The sequence below is a fragment of the Melanaphis sacchari genome, unplaced genomic scaffold (assembly GCF_002803265.2).
Source record: "Melanaphis sacchari strain LSU unplaced genomic scaffold, SCAv2.0 Contig7_pilon_pilon, whole genome shotgun sequence".
NCBI classification, from domain to species: Eukaryota; Metazoa; Arthropoda; class Insecta; order Hemiptera; family Aphididae; genus Melanaphis; species Melanaphis sacchari.
In genome coordinates this window covers 6,380,919-6,404,783 of record NW_020271560.1, presented here as the reverse complement: position 1 = coordinate 6,404,783, position 23,865 = coordinate 6,380,919, and the positions used below count along the sequence as shown (strand labels likewise).

Here is a 23,865-nt window from a genome sequence, read left to right as displayed (position 1 = left end):
CATTGTGTGGTCTTAAAACGAGGGTGATTCCGCGCACACGACGTGTACAACTGAACAAGCCATCACGATTAAACCCCAATGTCACAGAATCCTGTGCCCCTGTATAATATATTCAGTGGCAGATAGTGACACCAAAATGAAATAATTCGGATGAACGATGATATGTAAATAACAATACGACTGCTAATAATATTATTATGTGACGAAGGACGAACGAAAAAAAAAAATAAATAAAATAATACGATAAACAAAAACAAACAAACGAATAATAATAAACAAAACGTCGTGCGGGTAGGCAGGTAGCGGCAATAATAGTATTATAGCGACGTGACGGCGATCGGGTGATGGGCACTTGTAGTAGGCTTGTTGTGTATGTGTATACCTGGAGCGCGCGCGCGCGCTGTATTCATTGTTTTAAAACAGCAAGTGGCGACGGACGACGGCGACAACGGTCTAAAAACCTAGGGCAGGAATTCCGCAGCCGTTCGTCGTCGGAAACGAAAAAGAGTGGATGAGGAGTAGGAGGAGGAAGAGAAGAAGACGATGTTGATGATAATAATAATAAAAATAATAGTGAAAAAAGGAAACAGCGGAGGAGAAAAAAAATAAACTAGACGTGGCAAAACGCGTAAACCGGCATGCGCACACACACGCGCGCGCGTGCGAGTGCTCACACACAAAACTCGGTCCGTGTTATGGTAATAGCCGCATTCCAGAGGATCCGCGGCCTGATTGGCTACCGTTTCGGTGATGTCATGCGATTGATAATAGAACCGGCCGCTAGCGCGCGCGAGGGCAGGCTGACTGGCTGGCCGGCGCGCGAGCTGCACCGCGAACGCTCTGTATACGCCGCGCGTACGGTCGTTTTTCTTTATGACGGGGGGGCAACGCCGCAACGTTACTCGGTCCGACCATTTCCAAGATGGCGAAGCGCGCGTGACATCTACGGTCGTCGGTCGGTCCCCGCTGCAGTCGTCGAACGTAGCGAACGAACGTGATTTTTTTTCTTTCCACTCTCGTGTCTACGGTTTTAGTCGTCGTCGTAGGTAGTCCAAAAAATTTTCTCGTCCGACCGTCGATTTTTAATTTTTACGATTAGTTTACTTATTTTATACATAACTAATATATTATATATTTTATCGTCTCGTTGTCGCCGTTCTCCGCAGTGTATACTATTAATATCTATCGCCGCCACAACGCTGTTATCGTTATCGTTATTATTATCGTCGATATATTATTGTCGTACGCGGTGTTTGACCGCGATGGGTTCGATTTCGTGAGTCCGACTTTGATGGATACAATACCGCAGACACGATGCCGAGACGACGGAACGGAGAGATACCGTTGCCCGACGGTTGGGATTTCGCGAGAGACTACGACGGCAAAGTGTACTTTATTGACCATAACTCCAAGAAGACCACTTGGATCGACCCTAGAGACAGGTATAGCCGTGCAAGAGCAACATTGATAATAATATTATAATCACAGGTTGATATCTAATGATAATAAATGATATCATTGTATGTAATGGCAATAATAATGTCTATCATAGAATATGACGAATGACGATTAATACAAACTACCTATTTGGTGCGTATTTTTCAGTTTTTTTTCTGATCATAATAATTAATAATATCAATTTATAATTCCCAGTCCAATACCTCAATGCATGTGTATAATGTGTGTGAGCGCGTGTTCGACTCTTCGTCGAAATTGTGAAATGCTCACACACTTGCATTCCTTCTACAGAAATCCGGCTGGAACATCACGGTTTTTATTATTTTTTTTCTTTTTCCCGAACCGTCGTCAGTGCCATCTATATTGAAATATGCCAAACCAACTCCTATCCGCGGCCCCCTCCTCCACACCCTCTTGCTGACCCCTCCCTCCCGCGTAATACCGCATTCCAAGTTCAGTGAATATAAACGAAATTTATCCAAACTATGTGGTGTCTTACAACTATATTATTATTGATATTATGTACGCTACTCCGCTATAATAATGAAAATAAATTAATATATTTAGCTAAAAAGCAATGGTTGGATATCTAATCTATCTAAAGAATTATAAAGTAAATATAATGATAATGATAACAGCAATAACAACAACAATGATACTTTGGTGCAAAATATGTATCCTTGTATGGGGAAATTTTTCGACTTCGTTGTATACACTTTTAATAAAACCGTAGATGTTCGATTTGCATATTTTAGATTCTGTTGTTAGGTATACTGATTTAATATAATATGCTGATATTAAAATAATATACGTAAATTATTTTAATATAACATTAAAAGCGTTTAACTCATGGACTTACTTTTTTTAATTTTTAATCGTTGATCATAGACGATTGACTCTTACTTTTATTACAACAATGATAATAATAACAACCACAAAAACGTGGGTACTTACTGCGTATCACATATTTTGTTTCTCGAATGATTTTTATAACGAATGGTTTATAGCTCGATTTATACATCGCTTAATTTATTTATTTTGGTATAATTGAGTACTGGTTTTTTGTTAGCTATGATAATAATATTATGTTTTATCGAATGGACACGAAATAAAATTATTTTATCATTTAATTGTATCGCAATTTACATAGATTTTTCGAAAAAAGAAATCGTTTGAAACGATTTATTGTAAACTTTGCTATGAAATTATTCTGTTTCTTACTTTTAAAAGATATTTTTTATAACTTATCATTTAAATTGATTACTAAGTACATGATTATATATATATCTATTATACAAAACTAAACATATTTTTATGTCAATATTCTAATGTATTTTCATTAAGTTCTTGGAACTGGTCAGTCGAGAGGACTACGAAAAATGGCTCTGACGTATTTGAAGTAGCTGTGCTTAATTTAATCGCAAAATAAAATATAGGAGGTACCTATAATAATTATATAAATCATTAAAAGATAAATTACACTTTATATTACTGATTTCTTTTATTTTTATTATTAGGTTAAGTTTGATGTAAAAAATATAGTTAGCTCTCAAGTTAACCTTTTTATAAATGCATGTATGTCATAAATCATAATTTATAATTAATTTTATGTAAATATATTTTTCGTATTAACGAAGTTTTCATTTTGTTACTAAATGTTGTAACTTGTTATGAAATTCAGATAAAAATTCAAATTATACATAGTTTTTATTTATATATTATGTGTTTTGATTACAATATTTTTAACTAATATTTAATGTCTAACTAAAATAAAAATGAAAAATGTTTTTAACTATATTTGATAATTTATAAGAATTAAAATTAGATATATTACGATTGAGATTATTCGCGATATGTATCTAAAAACCTAAATCATTTAATATTTAATTATGAACAACATACAATTAAATGTTTCAGTATTTAATTATATTAATTAATTTGATCCTTGAATTTTGGTTACTTTTAAGGTTTTATAGATTAATAGTGTTAATTTAACATACTTGGTTTCAAAATAACCACTAAATGTCAATATATATATATATATATATTATATGATCACGTTATTTCATCTTACAATAAATCTATAAACAGATAATTGTTTGAAATCAGTTAAAAATTCAAATATATTATAGGCCTGTTTACAATTTATGTTAGTTTATTTGTATATTTAAAGGGTAATATAGAGTAATTGATAATATTTAAAGATTTCTAAGGTACATAGAAAATCAAAAATTATATATATTCACTTATCACTAAATAGGTTCTTAATTTCTTTTCTGAAATAAGTAACATAATTTGATGTTTCTTTTTAAGTTTAATATAAATTGAATAATTTGATACCTGTTGTATATTATTGATATGATTTTTCAGTTTTAAATTATTTATAAACACATAATTCTTATTTTTTTGATCTGTTTTAAATTTACTGAAAATACCAAAAAAAAAAAATGTTTTTTCTGTTGAATTTTGTCCAGAGGTATTTTAATTTTTGCATTTTCACATATAGTTCACACGAATGTATGTTGACATAATATTGTAATGTTGTGTTAAAAATAAACATCCTAGTAGCCACACCTTCTCCAAGTTCTGTCGCCATGCTGTCTACAAAACGGGCTAACATCTGAATTTCTTATGTATTGATCTCTGTTTATTTTGAAATTCCCTGAAATTCTATTTGATGATGATATTAATAAATAAAAACAAAAATCACAATCCATTCTTGCGAATACATTTACATATTAATTTATTACATTATGTTTTTTTGTTATTTGATTTTCATAGTATTCTATAATAATTTTCGTATAGTTTTTAAAGGATCTAATTAAATCGTTATATCAATATATAGTAAATATAATATGAATTTTAAATAGTTAGTCTTTATTGTTATCCAATAAAAAATTTATGTTTGATATGTAACTTACCGATGTAAGTTGTATATAGGTAACCTAGTTATTTGAAATTATTAAGCCTTTATATTTTTAATCTTTTCGTCTCTATTTTAGTTGAGAAATATGGTATAAATGTTTAATTTTAAACCTAATGTAATAATTTAACTGTTAAAAAATTGCTATATAGTATAGGCTATACTCTACTAATAGGGATAGTACTATTGTAATTGTATTGTTTAAATTCTTTAAAAATAATTGTTTTATTCTAATATAGATTGCAATTTCCAACATATTTGTATTTATATTGCCAATTGATTTGGTAATTGATGTATAAAATACCAAGTACTTGCTAGTGGTTTTCGATTAAAGTATATAATTAGCATGTAAATTGTATAATAGTATATGTCAAGTGGCAGAAATCGGTAAATTATTTCATAATATACTTATTCTTATCGCAATTTAAATGTTTGATGGTACTTTAAAATGTTAATCCTGGTTTTAATGTGAGTTATTTAAAATGTCTTTTGTTTTTATATATCAAATAAGTAATAATTATTTATAAAATATAACAATGTAATTTTTAATCAACTTTTGAAGATATGTAATAAAGATTTTAGTTTGAATCCATATTTGTGAATCTGTCCAAAAACTTTATAAAACCAAAATGTCTCATATTATAATAATAGGTATTATACTATTATATAGTTATTTAGATTATTAATTCTCATTACATAGTCATTTTAATGAATATTAAATTATAAGTTAAAAGATATAAATATCTTTAAACGAAGTTATGTATTGTGAATTTTATTTTTAAATAAACTAAACATAATAATATAAAAGTAATTAATATCGCATTGACAATTTATGAAAAAAAATTAATTACATTTACTGGAAACAAAAGTTACCTATTATAGTGTTAACATTTCAATTATATTGTCATTATGAAAATTAGGTAGGTACAGTTCAAAGTTATTTGACGTGTTTATAAATTTGCTGTGTAAATCATTTTAAAATTTTTACACGTCTAATTTATTATGTCTGGAGGCATGGAAACTACTTAACAAACAATTTGAATGTAAATCCCGTGATTCAGCACATCAAATTTCATTAAAAATTAAAATACATGAAATTCCAATGAATTGATCTGATCCGTATAGACATTGACGTTTATAGATTTGTCAGCTGTGTGTTATCTAAGATTTAATTGTCAAATGTTATTATATGTCTTAATGTTAATAAGAAATCGATGATTGAAAAATTGTTAATTGCGAGCATTAGTCATAAGTCATAACCATAACTCTTAACTCATAAATCATATTATTTTAATAACCGTAGAAGTTGTAGGTGAATCTCATTAAAGTATGAGAATTGTGGACAGAAAATTGCTGATTCTATCGAGGAGGAAGGAAAAAGAACTACTTAAATATATTGAGGAATTTTTTTATTTTTCATGCATAAAATGAGAATCCATTAGTTATCAATTTATCATTGTTAATAGTAATCTAATATATAATATAGAAACTTTTTTGTAGGGATCCTATTTTGTATGCAGTATTAACTACAGTGTAGTGTAGTACATTTTATGTTCATCATTATTCATTACATACTACTTTGTAACAAATATAACATTCACATTTTTATAACACGTTTATTTATTATTAAAAACTATAATTAAATAAATGTGTGTGTATAGATGTATTTAATAGGTACCTATATACCGTAAGGTTAATAATGACGAATAGAAAATAATTTTAACAAATTGATATAGATGATTTTTAAACGATAATAGTTTGCATATGATTATTGATTAATTTATTATAATATGTAATTCTACTGAAAATATTTCGGTTCATATAGATATCATTTATACTCATATTGTTTATTTTATGATTAAAAAAATAATAATTTACTTATTTGATTTACGTCAGTTATATTTGTTGACATTTTTGTTCGATTTTCCGCTATCGCTATTGTGTAACATTCTTTTTTGTAAACATACCATTTATCAAACATTGAAACGTATATTGTAATAATGTATTATGTATTCGATATTGTATTCATATATATAGTTCACACAGATACATCGCAAAACGTATAGGTACATATTGTATAAACGTATAGTATATATTTATCATATTCAATTTATTAAATTTAACTGTGAATGCACATTCGATTAATGGTTACAATATATTTATGATGATTTAAAATATTTTAAATTAATGAGATAATTTTTAATTACACGTTATTATTAGGTATAATATTATAAATTTTATATTATATTTTTGACTATATTATGCACGTTGGAATTACTTTTAATTATCTGTTTTTTAATTTTGTTTAATTAGGTATACCAAACCACAATCTTTTGCTGATTGTATTGGTAATGAATTGCCTCTTGGATGGGAAGAGGCCATCGATCCAGTTATCGGAGTCTATTATATCAACCATTTCAACCGTATGTATATTTAAAATATTAGACAACGCGTTGTTATAATTATTTAATACAATAACACGACCTCATGGTTTACAATATATATGCTTGTCGTGTTCTAGAATGCACCCAATTGGAAGATCCAAGGTTGGAATGGAGAGCTATCCAGGAAGCTATGTTGAGAGATTACCTTCATACAGCACAAGATGTCTTAGAAGCAAGTAGCTCGATATTGTTGTTTACGTCACTGAGTTTATAATCATAGTTGTTTATTATTAGGATACACTAAAATATTGTGTCACGGAGTTAAAGTATATTTTGATCGTACTAATATTTTTGTATTATATAATATCGAGAGATAACAAGCAATCTTAAATAGTATCGTCGAATCATTCATTATAGAATATAGAGATATTGAAATTAAATAATATTTATATTTATAATAATATGTTGTGATATTATTATTATTATTAAAAGGAATTTCGCGAGTATGGAAATTAAAATCAGAATGACGGATGACAGTAATTTATTGATATCGTGAGAGAAAAATAAAAATAATATATATTTTATGGATATGGTATGCACTATGCAGTTACTTTTCGCGCACTACTATACGTATAATATTATATACCTATTCATTATTTAGTGATAGTTTTGCCCCACTTTTAGTTCAATGACAAATTCCAACGGACTAACCTGACTAGTCATAAAACGTTAACACCGCAGCCGCGTTACCTATACGTAATTTTTCGAATTCCACAACGATCGTATACAGGGTGATGTGTCCGACCGGCGCGGCACTATATTACCGGAAAAAAATTATATTGATACTGTTGTATATTATCATGATTGTATGACGTTAGACGTGTGCTACGAAATCGTTGTAGTACTTTTGATGATAATAATATAACAGAATAGTCTTACGCGATACATGATAATAATAATAACAACGTGATGGTTGGTCATCGATTCTGTGGTAGTAGTGGGGCGTTTAGAATGACGTAGAAAATAGTAAATACTGTTGGAATAGTTTTCAGCTGCTGTTCGAACTTCGACGATACATTTTTTTTCACGCACAACAGCGGCGTGTCTGAAGTAGAAAAAGAAAACGATTAGTCGGACCAATGATAAATCGATTTAATGATCCCCCCTCGCAACTCGCAAGTTGTCCAAATAGGACGATATAATAATTAAATTTTACGAAAACGGTGCAACGCGGCGACCCCCTTCGTACATCATTATTACTATACACAATAATATGAATATGTATGTGAAATACAACTATTCCCTGTGCGTCTCTGCCCATATCGCGTTGAATTATAATATAATTGTTATTAAAATTTATATCGTCTGTACGGATTTTATTTTAATATTATACAGTACACTCGTTACAGATTTTCTCGAGATTTGAACCGACGTTACAACAACAATGATAATAATAATTATACTCTACATGAATATAATCTAATAATATTATGAGAAGAAGCGTAGGTAGTATATATACGTGTGTATCGTAGGTGCATTGTACACTCGAATGTTATCGTTTTAGGTTCATAATATAAACCCTACCCTGAGATATACGCACACCTGTAAGAGAAAAAAATAATATCTTTTTACATTTTTTTTTTTTTTTAAATAAATCGTATCCCACCCGTCAAACACGATCGTGGTGCGTACGCAACGCAGTCGCGTGGTTCAGTATTTTTTTTTACCCCACCCCCCTGCCACGCCGGGCCGGTTCTCCGTGACGACGCCGTGTACCGCCGGAGGGTGGGCGGGTGATTGATGGTGATTGGTATGTGACGGTCTGCGGTGGGGAAGGGGAGAGATATTTCGCCCAGGGCACAACGTGGTGTTCTGTGGGCGCTGCGGGGCTCTCTAGCATCCGAACGACGGTGACGACTGCGACTACTACGACGACGACGACGTTGTTTGATACGAAAAGAATGCGGTCCCTCTGCGACGTTGCCGAGTCGTCGGCCGCCGGCCGTGCGCCTTAGAATGTGGAATGTGAAATGCACAACTCGCGCGCGCTCTCCGCGCACTGTTACCAACACGTCCCTACTCGCCGCCGCTGCCCGACGAAATATATATCTCATTATAACACATTACTTTTTTTCTCTCTCTCCCGTATTATACGTTTTGATTGCTCAATTCCATTCATTGCACGTTTTCGTATCACTTTTTTTTTTGCGAATTTTTTTCTGGTCGAACGTCACAATGCGCGCGCAAAGTGGAATAGGAAACCGCCGGTGCCTCTTATCAGGAAACGCGTAACACAATATAATATCACAATAATTATATTATTATTGAATATTGGTCGAAATACCCTTACCCAAAACAATATTAATATTTAATATTGTAATGATAAGAGAGAATAGTAACATTCGAAACGTAATTCTATATGTAAGTATGTAAAAGATAATCTAAACCTATTTGGTTATTATCAAATGGAAGAAATGTCTGAGAAAAATGCGCTAAATGTATGTATCCGGTCATAATCTTGGACGCGGAGGGTTGCTACAGGATTAATCTTAAAAGAAGGGACAATTGAAGGAAAAACCAAAAAGAAGACTGCGATTTCAATATTTGCATCATATTAAGCCAGATTATAGAAGATCAAGAATGTAATTCATATCAGGAAATGAAAAGAAATTCTAACCCTATAGCGCCATGGAAATCAATCTTTAAATTGAAAACTACAAAAATAATATCATTGAAATAATTGGCGTGTTTCATGAAATCTCTTAGTGATCAACAAATTTTTGTCGGCATTCCCGGAGACGTTTAATCGACATCGTGACGATATCATTATTATTGATACGCGGTTGGAGTTGAAAACTATTATGATTTGTAGTACCTATACTAAGTAAAAACTGTGTTTGGTTTTAAAACCGTACGCTGTATAATATTATTAATATCAGAATTAAACATGTAGAATATTATTATTATTATGTTATGCCTCCGGTACGACGATAATAATTGGGTCAGACGTCGACGACTGCGATATTGTGTTTTACTCGATAAAAAAAAATATAAAAATTCCGCAAGCGATCGTTATCTCGAGATATTTTAGTCGCGATGTTTTTCGTCGGCGCAGTTTGCCGTTCAAGTCAGCCCGACGTTTAGAAATCGTCCGTTGTTTTTTTTTTTGCTGTTCAAACTTCAAACCATTTAAAACATATAGATGGGTACGCTTATGATTCCGTCCGCATGCTATGTATTCGAAAACCCAATCGCGCAGGCCGTTAGAAATATCAACTGGATTTCTACGATATTTATACATGCCTACGTTTCCCCTCGATGATTATATTTTTATATAATATAATTATTACAAAACCGACGATATGAACGAAAAAGAATACTTCAGAATTCGGACGGGTTGAAACGTTTTGTGAAACGATCTATTTACGCGATACCAAATGAAATCGTCATTGTCAATTATTATTATTATTATTATTATTATTGCAGACTATTCTCGCGACGGTCGAGCGTACTATACCTACATATATATATATATAAACATATAATATGTAAGCACTATTGTAACGCGGCCGTAATAATAATAAAATAAATAAATAAAAATTCTCTGTGGCGGCATCGGGTACGGTTGCGCTGGCGGTGTGGTGGCGGTGGTTCCACAGGTTCCACACTTTGTGTGCTACCAGTGTTACACTCGCCGGGTCTTGGCGGCGGTGGCTCGTTGTAAAACGATTGAAGAGCGAACGAAGAGAAGAAAATAATAATAATAATAATAATAAAAATACATACGTATATATAATAAAACAAAATAAAAGTAAAACAAATGAGAGAAGAAAAAAAAAACCATCGTGGCAACGCCGCAACCGGCGGCTGCTACTAGTGTTACGAGCACAACACGATCGGATTGTTTTCTAAACTGAAAAAAATAACACACACACACACACACATATATATAAAATAAAATAAAAACGATCGAAGACAATGAACCATCTGCTCGCCGCCGTGGTGAAATGATTTGTACCGTTCGGAATGCGTATGATATATAATATATATATACGCGTATATGAACACGTATACGCGCGGACACACGCAATCTCGCGTTTATGTGTACAATATAATAATATAATGATTAATAAATATCCTTATTATTATTATTATTATTTTAGTGGAACTTATTATCATAATGGTATTATGTGTAATACCTAAATTATTTTAGAGATGTACTTACGCCGTTGAAAATTCGAATTAATTTCGTCCATCGAACGGTCCGGGATGTGTGCGTTTTGGCAAAGTTGACGGGGGGGGGGGGGTAGATAATCGTCACGTTTCAAGATTTTAGACACTTATCTTGGTGGCTTAATATTTATATAAAATTAGTATACTGAACGATTCTTCTATCAAACAACACTGATTGTTTTAAAATCTATTAACGTTTTTGAAAATATTTTTTTTTACATAATCTCCAGTCAAAATTAAAGAATATTTTTTAAGTTACAGATTTTGAAGTAATGAGTGTTTTTCGATAAAATAATCACACTGTATAAAATGTGTTTTAGGTACGCGCGTATTATAATAATAATATGTATAACCCAAAAAAGATTCTGAGGAATGTGTCGGTTTCAAAACAAAAAATTCCGTACGTCGTCGATTAGCCAACCGCGTTCGACCGGTTTCCCGTCAGATTCAATAGCAGAGATTAAACATTTTCATGTTTTTGGTCCGAATGCATTATATTATTATTATTATTATTATTATTATTCTACACATTATCAGGTGCTCACTTCAACATTTTATCGAGGCAGTCAATATTGATTAAACAAAAATAATATATTACACCCTCTCTCCATGACAATAGTACAGCGTTGCGTTGTATACATGAATACATTGCTTGTCTGTGATTCTCGCAGGGTTGTTCATTGAATTGTAATATGTTATATAACCGAATGTTGCTGTTGTTTCAATTATTGTAATAAATAATAATATATTAAGTAATCGTTTTACTATAAACAACAAAGAGTTAAGACGATGACTATGGTTATAAAGATGAATATTTATTTAATTTGAATCGCGTTCATTTTTCGAGACAAACTAATGTCAAGAATCAGACATTAAACCTAATGAAAAATATGTTTGATGTTTCCTAGTTGTTAATAATTACAGAGATTATAATAATATGAGAAGTATATTTTAATAAATATTTTTTAATTTTGTAAATAATAATAGTAATATATAACTTTAAATTAATACAGCTATTTATTTTAATTTGTATTCGTATTAAAATATTATACAGATATTTTACATATTTTACGTATTTACGATTTACATTTTACGTTCATAAATAATAAAGACTGAGTGATTATATAATATAAAAAACAGCATAATCAACCGGAAATTTAGTTTTTCTAGTTTCGATATTGCACTAATGCAGCAACTTTATATACGTTTATAAAAATATGTACATATATCTTGTGTATCACTAAATTTTTGAATTTTTTTTACCTGATATGCAACACTTACATAGGCTTTCTAGTATAGATAATTAATCGGCATTTTTCTCTATCAAACAAATAGTTCTATAATTATATGTATATACGTTTGTTTACTAAAATTTATCTCTGAAAATTAACCAAATAATAATTTATTACAATATTATTTAAAAAAAAATCATTCACTTGTTGAGCGTATGTGCGTGCATATTATATAATAACATATTATTTTGTTGTGCACGCACAAACAAAATTTAAGTCATTTCAGAAATTGCAGCGATTATGTGGAAATAAGTGCGTTTTATTTTTCAGTCTACATATTATAATTAGATATTATGTTAACAATTTTATTTTTTTTACGACGTTTTATTTTTGTTTTTATGTAAAATCACTTTGTTCAAAATTGTTTCTCTCAATATTTTACTTATCGATAAGGTGGATCGTTGGTTGTAACTTGTAACAGGTATTCATTCAGTAACTCCCACGAATTACTAGAAAATAAAATCAGCGTTATAACTGCAAAGTCATGTCGTACATGATTATGGTACAAGTACACATTGGTATAAACTCGCGACTGTTGATTTAGTCCATAGAAAAACTATAGGTATAGGCAATATTTTAAAATAGTTAATACTTATTTCTATCGATAATTTTCTTGTGTCAAGGTTTCTTGTTCAGTTTAATATAGCAAAATATGCTGCGCGCACATTAATTATTAGTTATTACAATTTTTATCAAATTATTCTGATGTGCCGATCTCATCACCGCATGACACGATATTATAATATAATATAATGCGTCGACGTGACAGTACCTACTAAATAAATAACAACATCGGTAAAAACAAAATAAAGATGTTGTGGATTATGTCTTATTTCGAGATAGCATTCATATAGGTATTCGCATATATAATTTTATATTGTTACATTAAATCTGGTTGAGATAAAAATGTGTTTACTCGGTGAATATCAACGTTTCGCGAAAGAATTTCATAGTTATAAAACAAAAACCACCAACGAAACCGTATAAACAGTTTTTGCGAGTGTTTAAATAAAATAATTGGAAAAAAAACAAGTATTAAATGTGTCATAATAATATTGTATAATAACGTGTTCTAGAAATTTGTATTATAATATACAATTTTTACGTAGATTTAAAATAAAGTATTAACCAAAAAGACTCCGTGATTAAATTTTACAAATATACTACGATTGAATTTTAAAATTCAATATGGATCATATAATATTATTCTAATATTTGAAAATATACCTCATAGTTAAAAAGAATAATTAAGGTATTAATGATAGACAATACTTATATTATTATAATTATGGTTAAAAAATAATTAATTTTAACAGCTAAATTTTTTCCCAGTTAAATTTTATTTATATTAATTTTTAATAGCTCATCGTTTTAATTCTATAGTTTTGTTATTTACAAGGATTAATCTGTATAATAGAATTTATCTATTTTAAATAGTTGTTATATAACCGTTGGTTAACCCTTAGCTCAAATAAAATGGACGAAAAATCAAAAGTTAAAACTAATGATGTACAACATGTTACTAGAGTTTTGAAAATTGCGTTTATTATTAACTTGATGAGCTTATGTTTTTTTATGTGTACTAGTGTTGTGCATTTTAGCCACCTGATTTTTTCTCAAATTAATTTTGTATGTAAATGTAAACACGCCACACGTTACCTATACCTATCGCTCACGTTTTTAAATCATTTGTTTTTCGCAGGCATTATTATCGCATTACTTTAAAAACGGTTTGAGCCTTGTAGCATGCATAGTTTGCAGCGTTAGTAGCTTTAAAAAAACGGGACTGTTAGAATTTCCTGAAATATATATACTTAGTTATGTTATTACAGAGCAGTGACGTGCATGAAGGGGGATACAAGGGTATCGTCGATACATCTATCTAAATGGATGGTATAGGTGGTTCATAAATTTATTGGTGGGTTATTTCATCATAAATGTTATTAATGTAAATGAATTTAAAGTACGTCTAAATATTTAGCATCCCTTATAGAAAATTAGTGTATGCCACTGTTTTTCAGTGTGTGCCTTTAGTAAAGAGGGTTTAGATATGGACGAATAATATGAGTACGTACGATCTAGCACTCAGATATAACACTAGAAATATTTCAGTAAGTTCTTACGGAGAGCGGCACTTTTATATTTGTTCGCAAACGTTGAATTTAATAATGAACCGTGCGATCCGTGCACGTTTTTAGTGGTGTAATTAGGATTTTCAAACTAGTCGGTGAGATTTAATTAAAAAAAAAAATCAAAAATTTGATAAAGCAGCGGTCGACTAATAAATCTTCTCTACGTCACTGCAGCGGCTTGTACGTACAACTATCGTTTTTCTTCTACTAGCGTAGTCTTTAATATGGTTAAACTGCGTTGGAAATCAATTCAAAAACATTTGAGTACCTTATCTCGCAAATAACGAAAATCGCGTCACGGGACCTGGAGCGAAAAGGTTGTAAAACGCGTAATTCAAATACTTACATATTGTAATAATATAACAATAATTATTGGCACAAAAATTTATCATTCATGCAATAATAGACCTACGCTTTTGCACACACGCACTGGTATAACAATAATTACAAAATATAATAATAAAAATAAACATAATAGGTATATTATATTATATTGTACCTATAATAATATAATGATGTGTGTGTGTGTGTGTGTGTGCGCGCGTGATATTTATGACGGTCCCACTGTGCTGCTGCTGCTGCTGCAGTGTGCGCTCGGCTAGCCGACGTTCCCTCACCGTGTCCCACCGCCACCGCCTCACGTATGTACCGAATAGTTGGGATTCCTGAGCGCGCAAGGCCGAATTCCTCCAAGGTAGACACCCGTCCTCGCGTCGCCTCGTCCTCGCGTCCTCCTCCGCGCCCCGTCCGTGCGCCCCCCCACCACTAACGGTTGGCTGCCGACGACGACGCCGCCGCCGCCGGCTCCGGCGGATGGGCAACCGAAAAACTAACCCCTTGGGTCAAATTCCGGTCCCGGGATTCTGTGCGCGCGTATGACCTCAGTCTCTTCCTGCGGCTCGCGAGTCCCGCGTCGTCGTCGTGCGTGTGCGTTTGCCGATAAAATTTATCCGACACCGTCGCGGCGTGTCTCCCGTCCGTCGGACATTGGTTTATATATCATAGTGTGATATTTGTGCAGCAAGCGATCGAGTCCGCGTTTCCGCGTCCGTCCGCTCTCGTTACCGCGTTTTTCGCTTCTGTTCCATTTTGCCGGCGCGTCCCGTCTTCGCCCGCGCGTCAGCGGATTGTGATGTGCGCCGCCGCCTCGGCCGCCGCGTGCTCGACGATGTTTTCGCATTATTGTTGCGACACTTGGCCGCCGCGTTGCGACTACTCGTCCTACGATCAACTGCTTGACGTGCAGCTGTACCGGGACAACGACGGGCGCATCTACTGCGTCTACGTAAGCCACACTTTGTGTTATAATAATATATTATACGATAGTTTCATACTGCTGCATGCGTTACACACGCGCACGCTCCAAAGTTTTTATAAAAATAATGTCATGCGTGTTTTGGTGCATCCAAAGTCTTTTCACTGTGTTTTCGCCGTCGTCGCGACGACGAGATCATTTTAATATTGTTTGTTGCTGTCATGCGAACCGACAGAGTCCGTCGTCGCTTCCGGGACATATGAACTTCCTTGCCGCCGTCCAAAATTCCACCACTTTCGCGCCATCCAAACCCGTACTAAACGACTATTTCGAGTTACAGTTTGCGATTACTAAAATATACTATACATTTTGGTCTATGAAAATGTGCTTACATGGTTTATAGATATTTTATAGATATCGAGCACACGATTAGGATACGATACTATGTAGACTAAAGGTAGTGAAAATGGACATTTTTTAAAACACGCGATATCTATACATTTCCATTACGTGTATCGTATACCACAAATAGAATTAGACAAATTTATGCATACTCATATCGTATTTAGTGATGTGTTTTAAGTGGTTGTTGTACGCGGTTACAGGCGGTGGGCAAACCTTGATTATGGTGTTGCAGTAGCGAATGCATCCGCGTGTGCGTTTGGCTTAGATGGTTTTTGAAAAATTGACAAATATGTTTATAATTATGGTTCTAAGGCGTTGACGCCCTAAAAAATGACCCGTATGAAAATGCTTTTTAAAATATGTATTGATGACCTAGAAAAAAACGAAAAACGTCATTAAAAAATTACGATAGTATAAAAAATGCAATATACAAGTTGTATATAACTTGCAATACACACATGTTATAATGTGCGCGTCTGTGCAATGACGTGCACGGCGCCTCGAGAGAGGCGGGCACAACCTACTAAAATTGCTTTATATTAAATATATATGAATATACATACATATTATGATTTATACTATTATAAATATTTCGAAGAAAAATATTTTTTTTTACTCCGTAACCGCGCACCATCAAAAAATTCTTTGCATTTTTTTATATACATAAAAGCACGAATAAAATATTTCAAATACATATTTATAAAATTTATCAAATAACGATTAGTTTCATTATATAAAAATGATTTATTTTTACGCATGCTTATAAATTGCCTTAATAACAATACATTTATTATTTAATAATACATAATATATTTATTTTGTGAACATTATACTGTTAATAATATTATCCGGATTACAATTATTGCCTATTATTGTATATTATTACTATTAAATATTTCGTTGTTTTCGATTTAACGTCCGTATCTATATGTAATAAATTACAAAGTCTAAGTCAATTCAATGCACATAAATGATAAATTACAATATGTAGATGTTGTTTGACCGTTTGACAAATTACCATTTCATTATATTATATAATATATACCTCTATAAATGTTTAAAAATATATTTATACGATTAAACATCTATATAATACTATATCTCTCCATATTCATCATATATCTTGTATCTATTATTTTACAATCTTCCCAACCACGTCTATACGATTTTCTTATTTAATAATTGCTATGTACTTAATTGGGATATTTTTACATTAGAACATTTTTAGAATATAAATTATAATTTACGAATTGCAGCCATGCATTATATTTTATGAAGTATTCTTTATATTAAGCTCGAGTTCCTATTTCGAATTCCTGACGAATCGATTAATTTCATAATTATTGAATGAACTAAATATTTTTGGGTGTAAATTTTTCGCAATGTTTGTGATACCGTCGATATTTGTCGCGCGATGTCTTGTATACGTATTATGCCTAATTTTTCAACTCGCCTCTGGTATACTGCTCAAATTAAATACGGCATTTGTTTTCGATAATTATGTACAAATTTTAACGAAAAGGCATTAATTCGTGTTACTTATTAAATAAAACAAAATTATTACCTATGTTCGTATTAAAATGTTATCGATGACTATAATAATACGACGTATGGCCTAATTATGCTTGCTGTAAACTCATGTAATATAATAAATTTATTTTAGATATTCCCCATTACATTTGAATTAAAGATTTAAGTTGTAAAAACATTGGATACGGAGTAAAAATTCATAATATACGAATTTTCACTTAATTTAGTTAATGTATAGTATATAATAGTTACATCAACATTGTGTATTTGCACCAGTAAAAAATTGAAAAAAAAAAAACAAAATTTTAATCATAATTAATTGTGTTTATTAGGCAAAAAAAGAAATTTACGACATAAAACAGCAACGGCTGTATTTAGCTCAAGACGAATACAATCACCTCAACAATGCTCTGTCGACATTAAACACGTCTAGAACCAGTCGTGAGTATTATATACATTCTACGTAATATATATACTTAATTTAAATGTATATGTATAATTAAATTAAATTTTCCAATTGTGTATCTATATATTACAATATACAATATCAGATATTCGTATATAATATGTAGTTACCTACCGGACGGAAATTATAATTCTTACGATCGTTTTGTGTGCATTAATTGTGTTATAGTCTGTTCGAGCTCCAGTAATATAAGTACAAAATATGATCCTGATTTGCTCAAGTCAGATGTCGCTCACGCCCGAGAAAGAGTTACCAGGTTGAAACGCGAATTGGAACAGATCGGCGTCGAGATGTCGTGCACGCGACGCGGAGTCGAGACCCTCTCAAAGTACGTATCAATGATATTATGTTATATTATTCAAACTAGTCTTACACATGATGAATATATATTAATATAAACAGTTCAGAGTTCCGATTTATTCGTCATTGAAATAAGCTGTGAAGAAGTGTCTCGAAAGATCCTAAGAATGATGTTTTCGAGTCCCAATTATCGTTTTATAGAACTATTATAATATAGCAGGGGTGGTTAACATGAATAGGTTCGCGGGCCACATAGACAAATACAATAATACTAAGAGCCAAAATGTTTATAGACACATTTTACATAGTTTGATAATTTTTTATAAACTAATACCAAAAAAATTAAAATTTTTGATTTTATTAATAAGACGCGAGCCGCATCTGACAACGATGAGAGCCACATGTGGCTCGCGAGCCGCAAGTTGGCCACTTATGTAATATAGTAGTAACATATATAGTACATAATACCCTCTTTAAACAAATTGAACATTTGGTTTCGAGCATGTACGATAATGATGGTATAATATCGATGTATCGATTGTATTGTATAATATTTTGACATCCGTGGATTTTTTTTATTGTAGCGTGGAACAAAAACTGTCGAACGACGGTAGCCGTTACAACGTGGTCGAGGCTCAAGCGATCGTGACCGAGCTGCGAGAAATTCAACAGTCGTTGAGTTCCGGACAACGCGAGCGTACCGGCCTGATGCATTCGCTGGCCAAGTTGAAAGACGATTTGACGCGATTGCAGCTGTGTTCCGCCACGGACGATCCGGATCTGCAGACGCAGCATTCGTCGTCCACCCAGCTCAGTGACAAACTCAGCACGGCTTCGCAGACGGACTTATCTGGCGAGGTATGTGTGTGCACTTTGCAAATTTGACAAACATATACGTCATTAAACCGGTTCAACAGTGTACTTTGGGGTGGTGGGGTAATTCGGAAGAGAAGTTCAAGTATAATATTGTTTGTAATCATACTGTAATGCTTTATTTATTTTCTATTCCAAATGACGTTAAGTTTTGAATTGGTTGAAACTCGCCTTTTATTTTACATTTTATAAGCATGTCTTTTGAATTAGGTATATGAATTCGTAGAAGATAATATTGTTAAACAATTTTGAAGTTTCGTTATAGTAATTTCACTGATGGAAATATATGTATTACCGAAAACCACTTATTATTCTATGTACATATGTATAATATATCGAGTTTGCATGGTTAGCGATCTAGAACCGGTGATTTACGTCATAGATCGCAAGGGGTTAGAGGCCACTATTATTATTATTATTATTATTGTTGTTGTTGTTGTTATTGTAACGGGCAATGGTTAGAGATTATTTTAATAGTAATGGCATTATAATAATTTCGATGCTGCTTATTTTTCAAACCGGATTTAAATTATTGGATAATATGATAAGGACGCGAGTATAGTAATATAATATGTGTGTGTGCGAGTGTGTATATGTGAATAAAACGAACATTAGTGACATTGGGAAGTTAATTTGTCTTATTGATTATATATTAATATTATATAAGAATGCTAATATTGTTTTATTTACAGTTGATGCCTATGGGCACGAGACTCGCTGAAATGGCGCGCATGCGTCTAGAGTACGACGAGGCGCGTAAGCGCATACAAAATATACAGCAACAGTTAGCTGACCTCGAAGAAAAAGTGATGCCTGGCCAAGAGGAATCGGACAAGGACCGATTGCTGCTGTTCCAGGAGAAGGAACAGTTGCTGAGGGAGCTTAGAAGCATAACGCCCCGTTCGAGAAGTCACCGAGAAATGGACGACATTCAGGGGGAGATCAAAAAACTCGAACAGGACCTGAATAACGCATTGGAAATGTCTAACAGAGCGATCACCGATAGGTAAAGAAACAGATTTGATACGGACCGCCTACCGTGAACGATTTTGTGTAAGCAATAACAATTTACTATTAACATCCGCCATGCGTGCGTTTTGCAGATTGAGATTGCACGAGGAGAAACAACTGCTTTTGCAACAGCTCAAGGAAGCGTTGCGATCTATGACACAACTGGAATCGCAACTAAAAACACTGTCGGCGTCTACCCTGTCTGTGAGTTCAAGTTCGAGTCTTGGCTCGTTGTCCACGACAAGCAGTAAGGGTTCGCTAAGCAGTGGTCTTAGTTTCACTGACATATATGGCGGTCCTCAATGTCTGGCTCCATCTACGTACGACCGACCCATTGACATGGCTGACTTGCATAAGAGGTAAAAAGTCAGATAAATACTTTATCCCCTTCTGTTGTTAAGTTTTTTTTTTGTAAACTGTATTGACACCCTCTTTGTGTAGTATTTATTGTTTCTTTTGTTTAACATTGACAATTTTATAGAGTTGAGAGGCTTTTGCAAAACGATATTCAACCACCGGCATATGAGAATCCTGGTGAATCGTCTGGTTCCGTGTCCAATGTTTGTGGTAGTGTAACATACTCCAGGAGTTGTCGGCCAGCAAGCCCTCCACTTTCACCCATATCTGAGACACCACCTAGGAGTGTGTCGGCCGCGGTCAGTGACGAGTCAGTTGCTGGTGATTCGGGTGTGTTCGAAGCCAGTCACAAGTCTAATTTCAGTGCAGAAACTTCCCAAGTTCAGATTAGGCTTAGGTACTTTTAAATAATCTCATTAAGTATATGTTAACAGGTTTTAATCATCATTGTTGTTTTTTCTATTTTATATATAGGTACTCTATAGCAGAACAAGTGTTACATGTTTGTATTGAGAGATTGCGCAATGTAGTCGCTCTATCTATAGCAGAATCATGGCAATTGTAAATATCATAAATAAATATTATTACATAAGTTTTGTTTTATTTCCTACAATGCTATTTTTATTTAGATACATAAAAATTGTACTGTTGCCGAGCGGTTCAAATCCTTCATTAAGTGGTTGTACTAAGCCTATATCAGACTTGTCAAAACCTAGATTTGGTGATAGTTTTGCGTTTAATTTGCCATCAAACAAGTTATGTACAAAAACTCTACAGGTCAACGTCTGGGGATTAGGTCCTGATGATATAACTGAGTGTTTGGTAAGTTTTATTGCGTTAAATATTGATGAGATATTAAGTAATAATCATATTAATTCATAGGCATGTGCTCAAGTGAGTTTGGCTGAATTTAATGAGACTGAGAATAACTCTTGGTGCAAATGGTATAACCTTTTGAGTCTGAAATTCATGCATAATAGTGGTTCTCTACCTTCCATCTTGCTTAAAGACGATGGTGGTGGTTCTGACGATTCTACTATAATATCATCTCAAACGTCAACACTTACACGCAACCAAGGTAAATTTCCTATTTTATACTATGATTATTTTGCATTTTTTATGTAAGTGTTTAATATGATTATGTATGTATTAGGTTGTTGTGAAGAAAATGAAGCTAAATTTATTAATGTAGATAATTTAAATGAGAATGAAGTTGAATATGATGATGGTGATTCAGATGACAGTGTGAGTGATGACAATGATGACAATGATGATGATGAAGATGATGATATCGAAGTGTATCAGCTGGTTGATGAAAAGAAAGAATTGGAACAAGTATTGGAAATTCCTGTAAGTATTAAATAGTATAAGTTTTTTTATTTTTAATTAATTTTCTTTTACTTAAATTAAACTTATAATGGCTTGTTTTGTGGAAATTAAAATTAAGGATTTTAATTACTATTGCATTTTTTTCGATTTCATCCTACAAATTAATATAACTACAGATTTGAAATTATTTTAAAAATAATTTTAAATTGCATAAGTAAATTTGTTAAATCTATAATAAATAATCTAAATAAATTGTTTATAATATTTTTATAGAATAAGGAAAATGATACAGAAGATAAAGAAACCAATACAGAATGTGCCTTTAGTGGTAATAATGGGGACAATACCAGAGTACCTACTATAGTTATCAAAAGGTCTCAAACATTTTCACCGACAGCCAAAAACCAGTATATCTGTAAAGTAAGACAAACTTTTCTCATCAAAACCTTGACACTAATAAATTTAAATTCATTCTATAATGTTATGTTTATTATTTTATAGTTAAATCGAAGTGATAGTGATAGTGCCATGAACTTGTACAGACGGCATATATCGTCTAGTGCTAGTATGAAAGGCATTGGTGGTAGTAATGCTGATATAGCGTTTCGTCGTAATTGTTTGGAACGTCGTTCATTGCGACTAGGACGAGCGCCCGGCACATCGCCTAGTAGATGTATGCCAACTGTACATGGTACTTCTTGGTGTCGTCCACCAAGAACGTCTATTGATCTAGAACTTGATCGACAAGCACAGCATGCTAGGTTATTATCGCTAAATGATGAAATATCTAGACTTAGACAACTGAAAAATACATTGGAAATAGCCAAAGAAACCGGTGATACTGACGTGGCTGCTTGGGTTTTGGAAGATGAAGAATTCCAAAATCTCGTTAAAGAGGTATTTTATTGATTTTGTTTTCTAATAAAAATTTGATTGAGGAGGTCATGTTGCTAATTGTATATTTTTAAAAAGGCTGGAGATAAAACTCTTGACGAAAAGAAAGTAGAACGACGGTTAAAGAGGGCATCACAAAAGTTGTACAATTTAAGAAAAAGTAAAGCCGGCCAAGGAAAACCTGACATTATTTCATTCAAGTGAGTAAAAATTTAAGACTAAAAAAGAAATTCTTATTGTATAATTTTGTACTGACTTCAATATTCTCGTTAATAATTATGTATTCTAAACTGGACTTGTTATATCTTCTGTTTTATAGAGAAAAAATGGCTTTTTTTACTCGACCTGGCGTTTCAGTACCTGTTCCCCCTACTAAATCTTCACAAGACCCAAAATCTACAGAAACACGGTATCAATATACTGTAGATAGGGTATATGGAGTAGAAGTTTAATTCTATATTTGTTATTTGTAAACTAACACAAAAAAAAATCCCACCTGCTGTTATTCAAAGACTATGATTTTGTACATATAAAATAAATAAAGAAAGAAAAGAAGTGGACAATGTTTTGATTCATTACATATTGTTGTAATATGATCAATGTTACATTATTGTTTTTATTTTTTAGATAAATTTTATTTATTGTTATTTTCTTATTATATTATTATTATTATTATTATTATTGTTGTTGAAAATTTAAAAAAGAACAAAGAATAATATTTTGTATGTGCCTTAATTTTATAGATTTTAGATAGGTAGTTTAAGTGTAACTATTTCAATATTTGCGATTTGCCATAATTTATTATTATTGATAATTTTGTGTATAAAACAAACCAATTTTAGATCTGATAATTCATTTTATATTTTTTTTTGTTCTAACTACTAAGGTGGTTTCAAATAACTTTTTAATTTTATGTACAAAGAACCCATTTTCTATTATTATTATGGAGAAATAGGAATTCAATATTTTACATTTTTGGCTGTGACTTAAAGTTATAAAACATTAACCGAATTAGGGTTTCAT

At 32.2% G+C, this 23,865-nt stretch overlaps 1 protein-coding gene across 2 annotated transcripts; it reads left to right on the top strand.

Annotated features, from left to right (window-relative positions):
- Positions 1-907: 907 nt before the first annotated feature.
- On the top strand, positions 908-23,447 carry LOC112601725 (protein kibra). 2 transcript variants are annotated; one of them, XM_025349480.1, is made up of 17 exons: positions 908-1,442; positions 6,695-6,804; positions 6,903-6,997; positions 17,945-18,053; positions 18,247-18,406; positions 18,963-19,236; positions 19,944-20,257; positions 20,355-20,621; positions 20,744-21,016; positions 21,094-21,180; positions 21,249-21,441; positions 21,502-21,697; positions 21,773-21,969; positions 22,222-22,368; positions 22,450-22,845; positions 22,921-23,042; positions 23,162-23,447. In XM_025349480.1, exons 1-17 carry the CDS (start codon positions 1,315-1,317, stop codon positions 23,292-23,294), a joined length of 3,201 nt encoding a protein of 1,066 aa, XP_025205265.1. In that variant the 5' UTR covers positions 908-1,314; the 3' UTR covers positions 23,295-23,447. The 2 variants fall into 2 exon arrangements, with proteins under 2 accessions (XP_025205265.1, XP_025205266.1); XM_025349481.1 differs by lacking the exons at positions 908-1,442; positions 6,695-6,804; positions 6,903-6,997 and adding an exon at positions 15,310-15,707.
- The last annotated feature ends 418 nt before the right edge of the window (positions 23,448-23,865 follow it).

What these genes read in the sequence shown, in the direction of transcription:
- LOC112601725 (XM_025349480.1), top strand. Translation starts at nt 1,315, where the DNA reads ATGCCGAGACGACGGAACGGAGAGATACCGTTGCCCGACGGTTGGGAT. An exon ending in TGGATCGACCCTAGAGACAG is followed by an intron (nt 1,443 to 6,694) that starts GTATAGCCGTGC and finishes TTGTTTAATTAG; the next exon opens with GTATACCAAACCACAATCTT. An exon ending in TTATATCAACCATTTCAACC is followed by an intron (nt 6,805 to 6,902) that starts GTATGTATATTT and finishes GTCGTGTTCTAG; the next exon opens with AATGCACCCAATTGGAAGAT.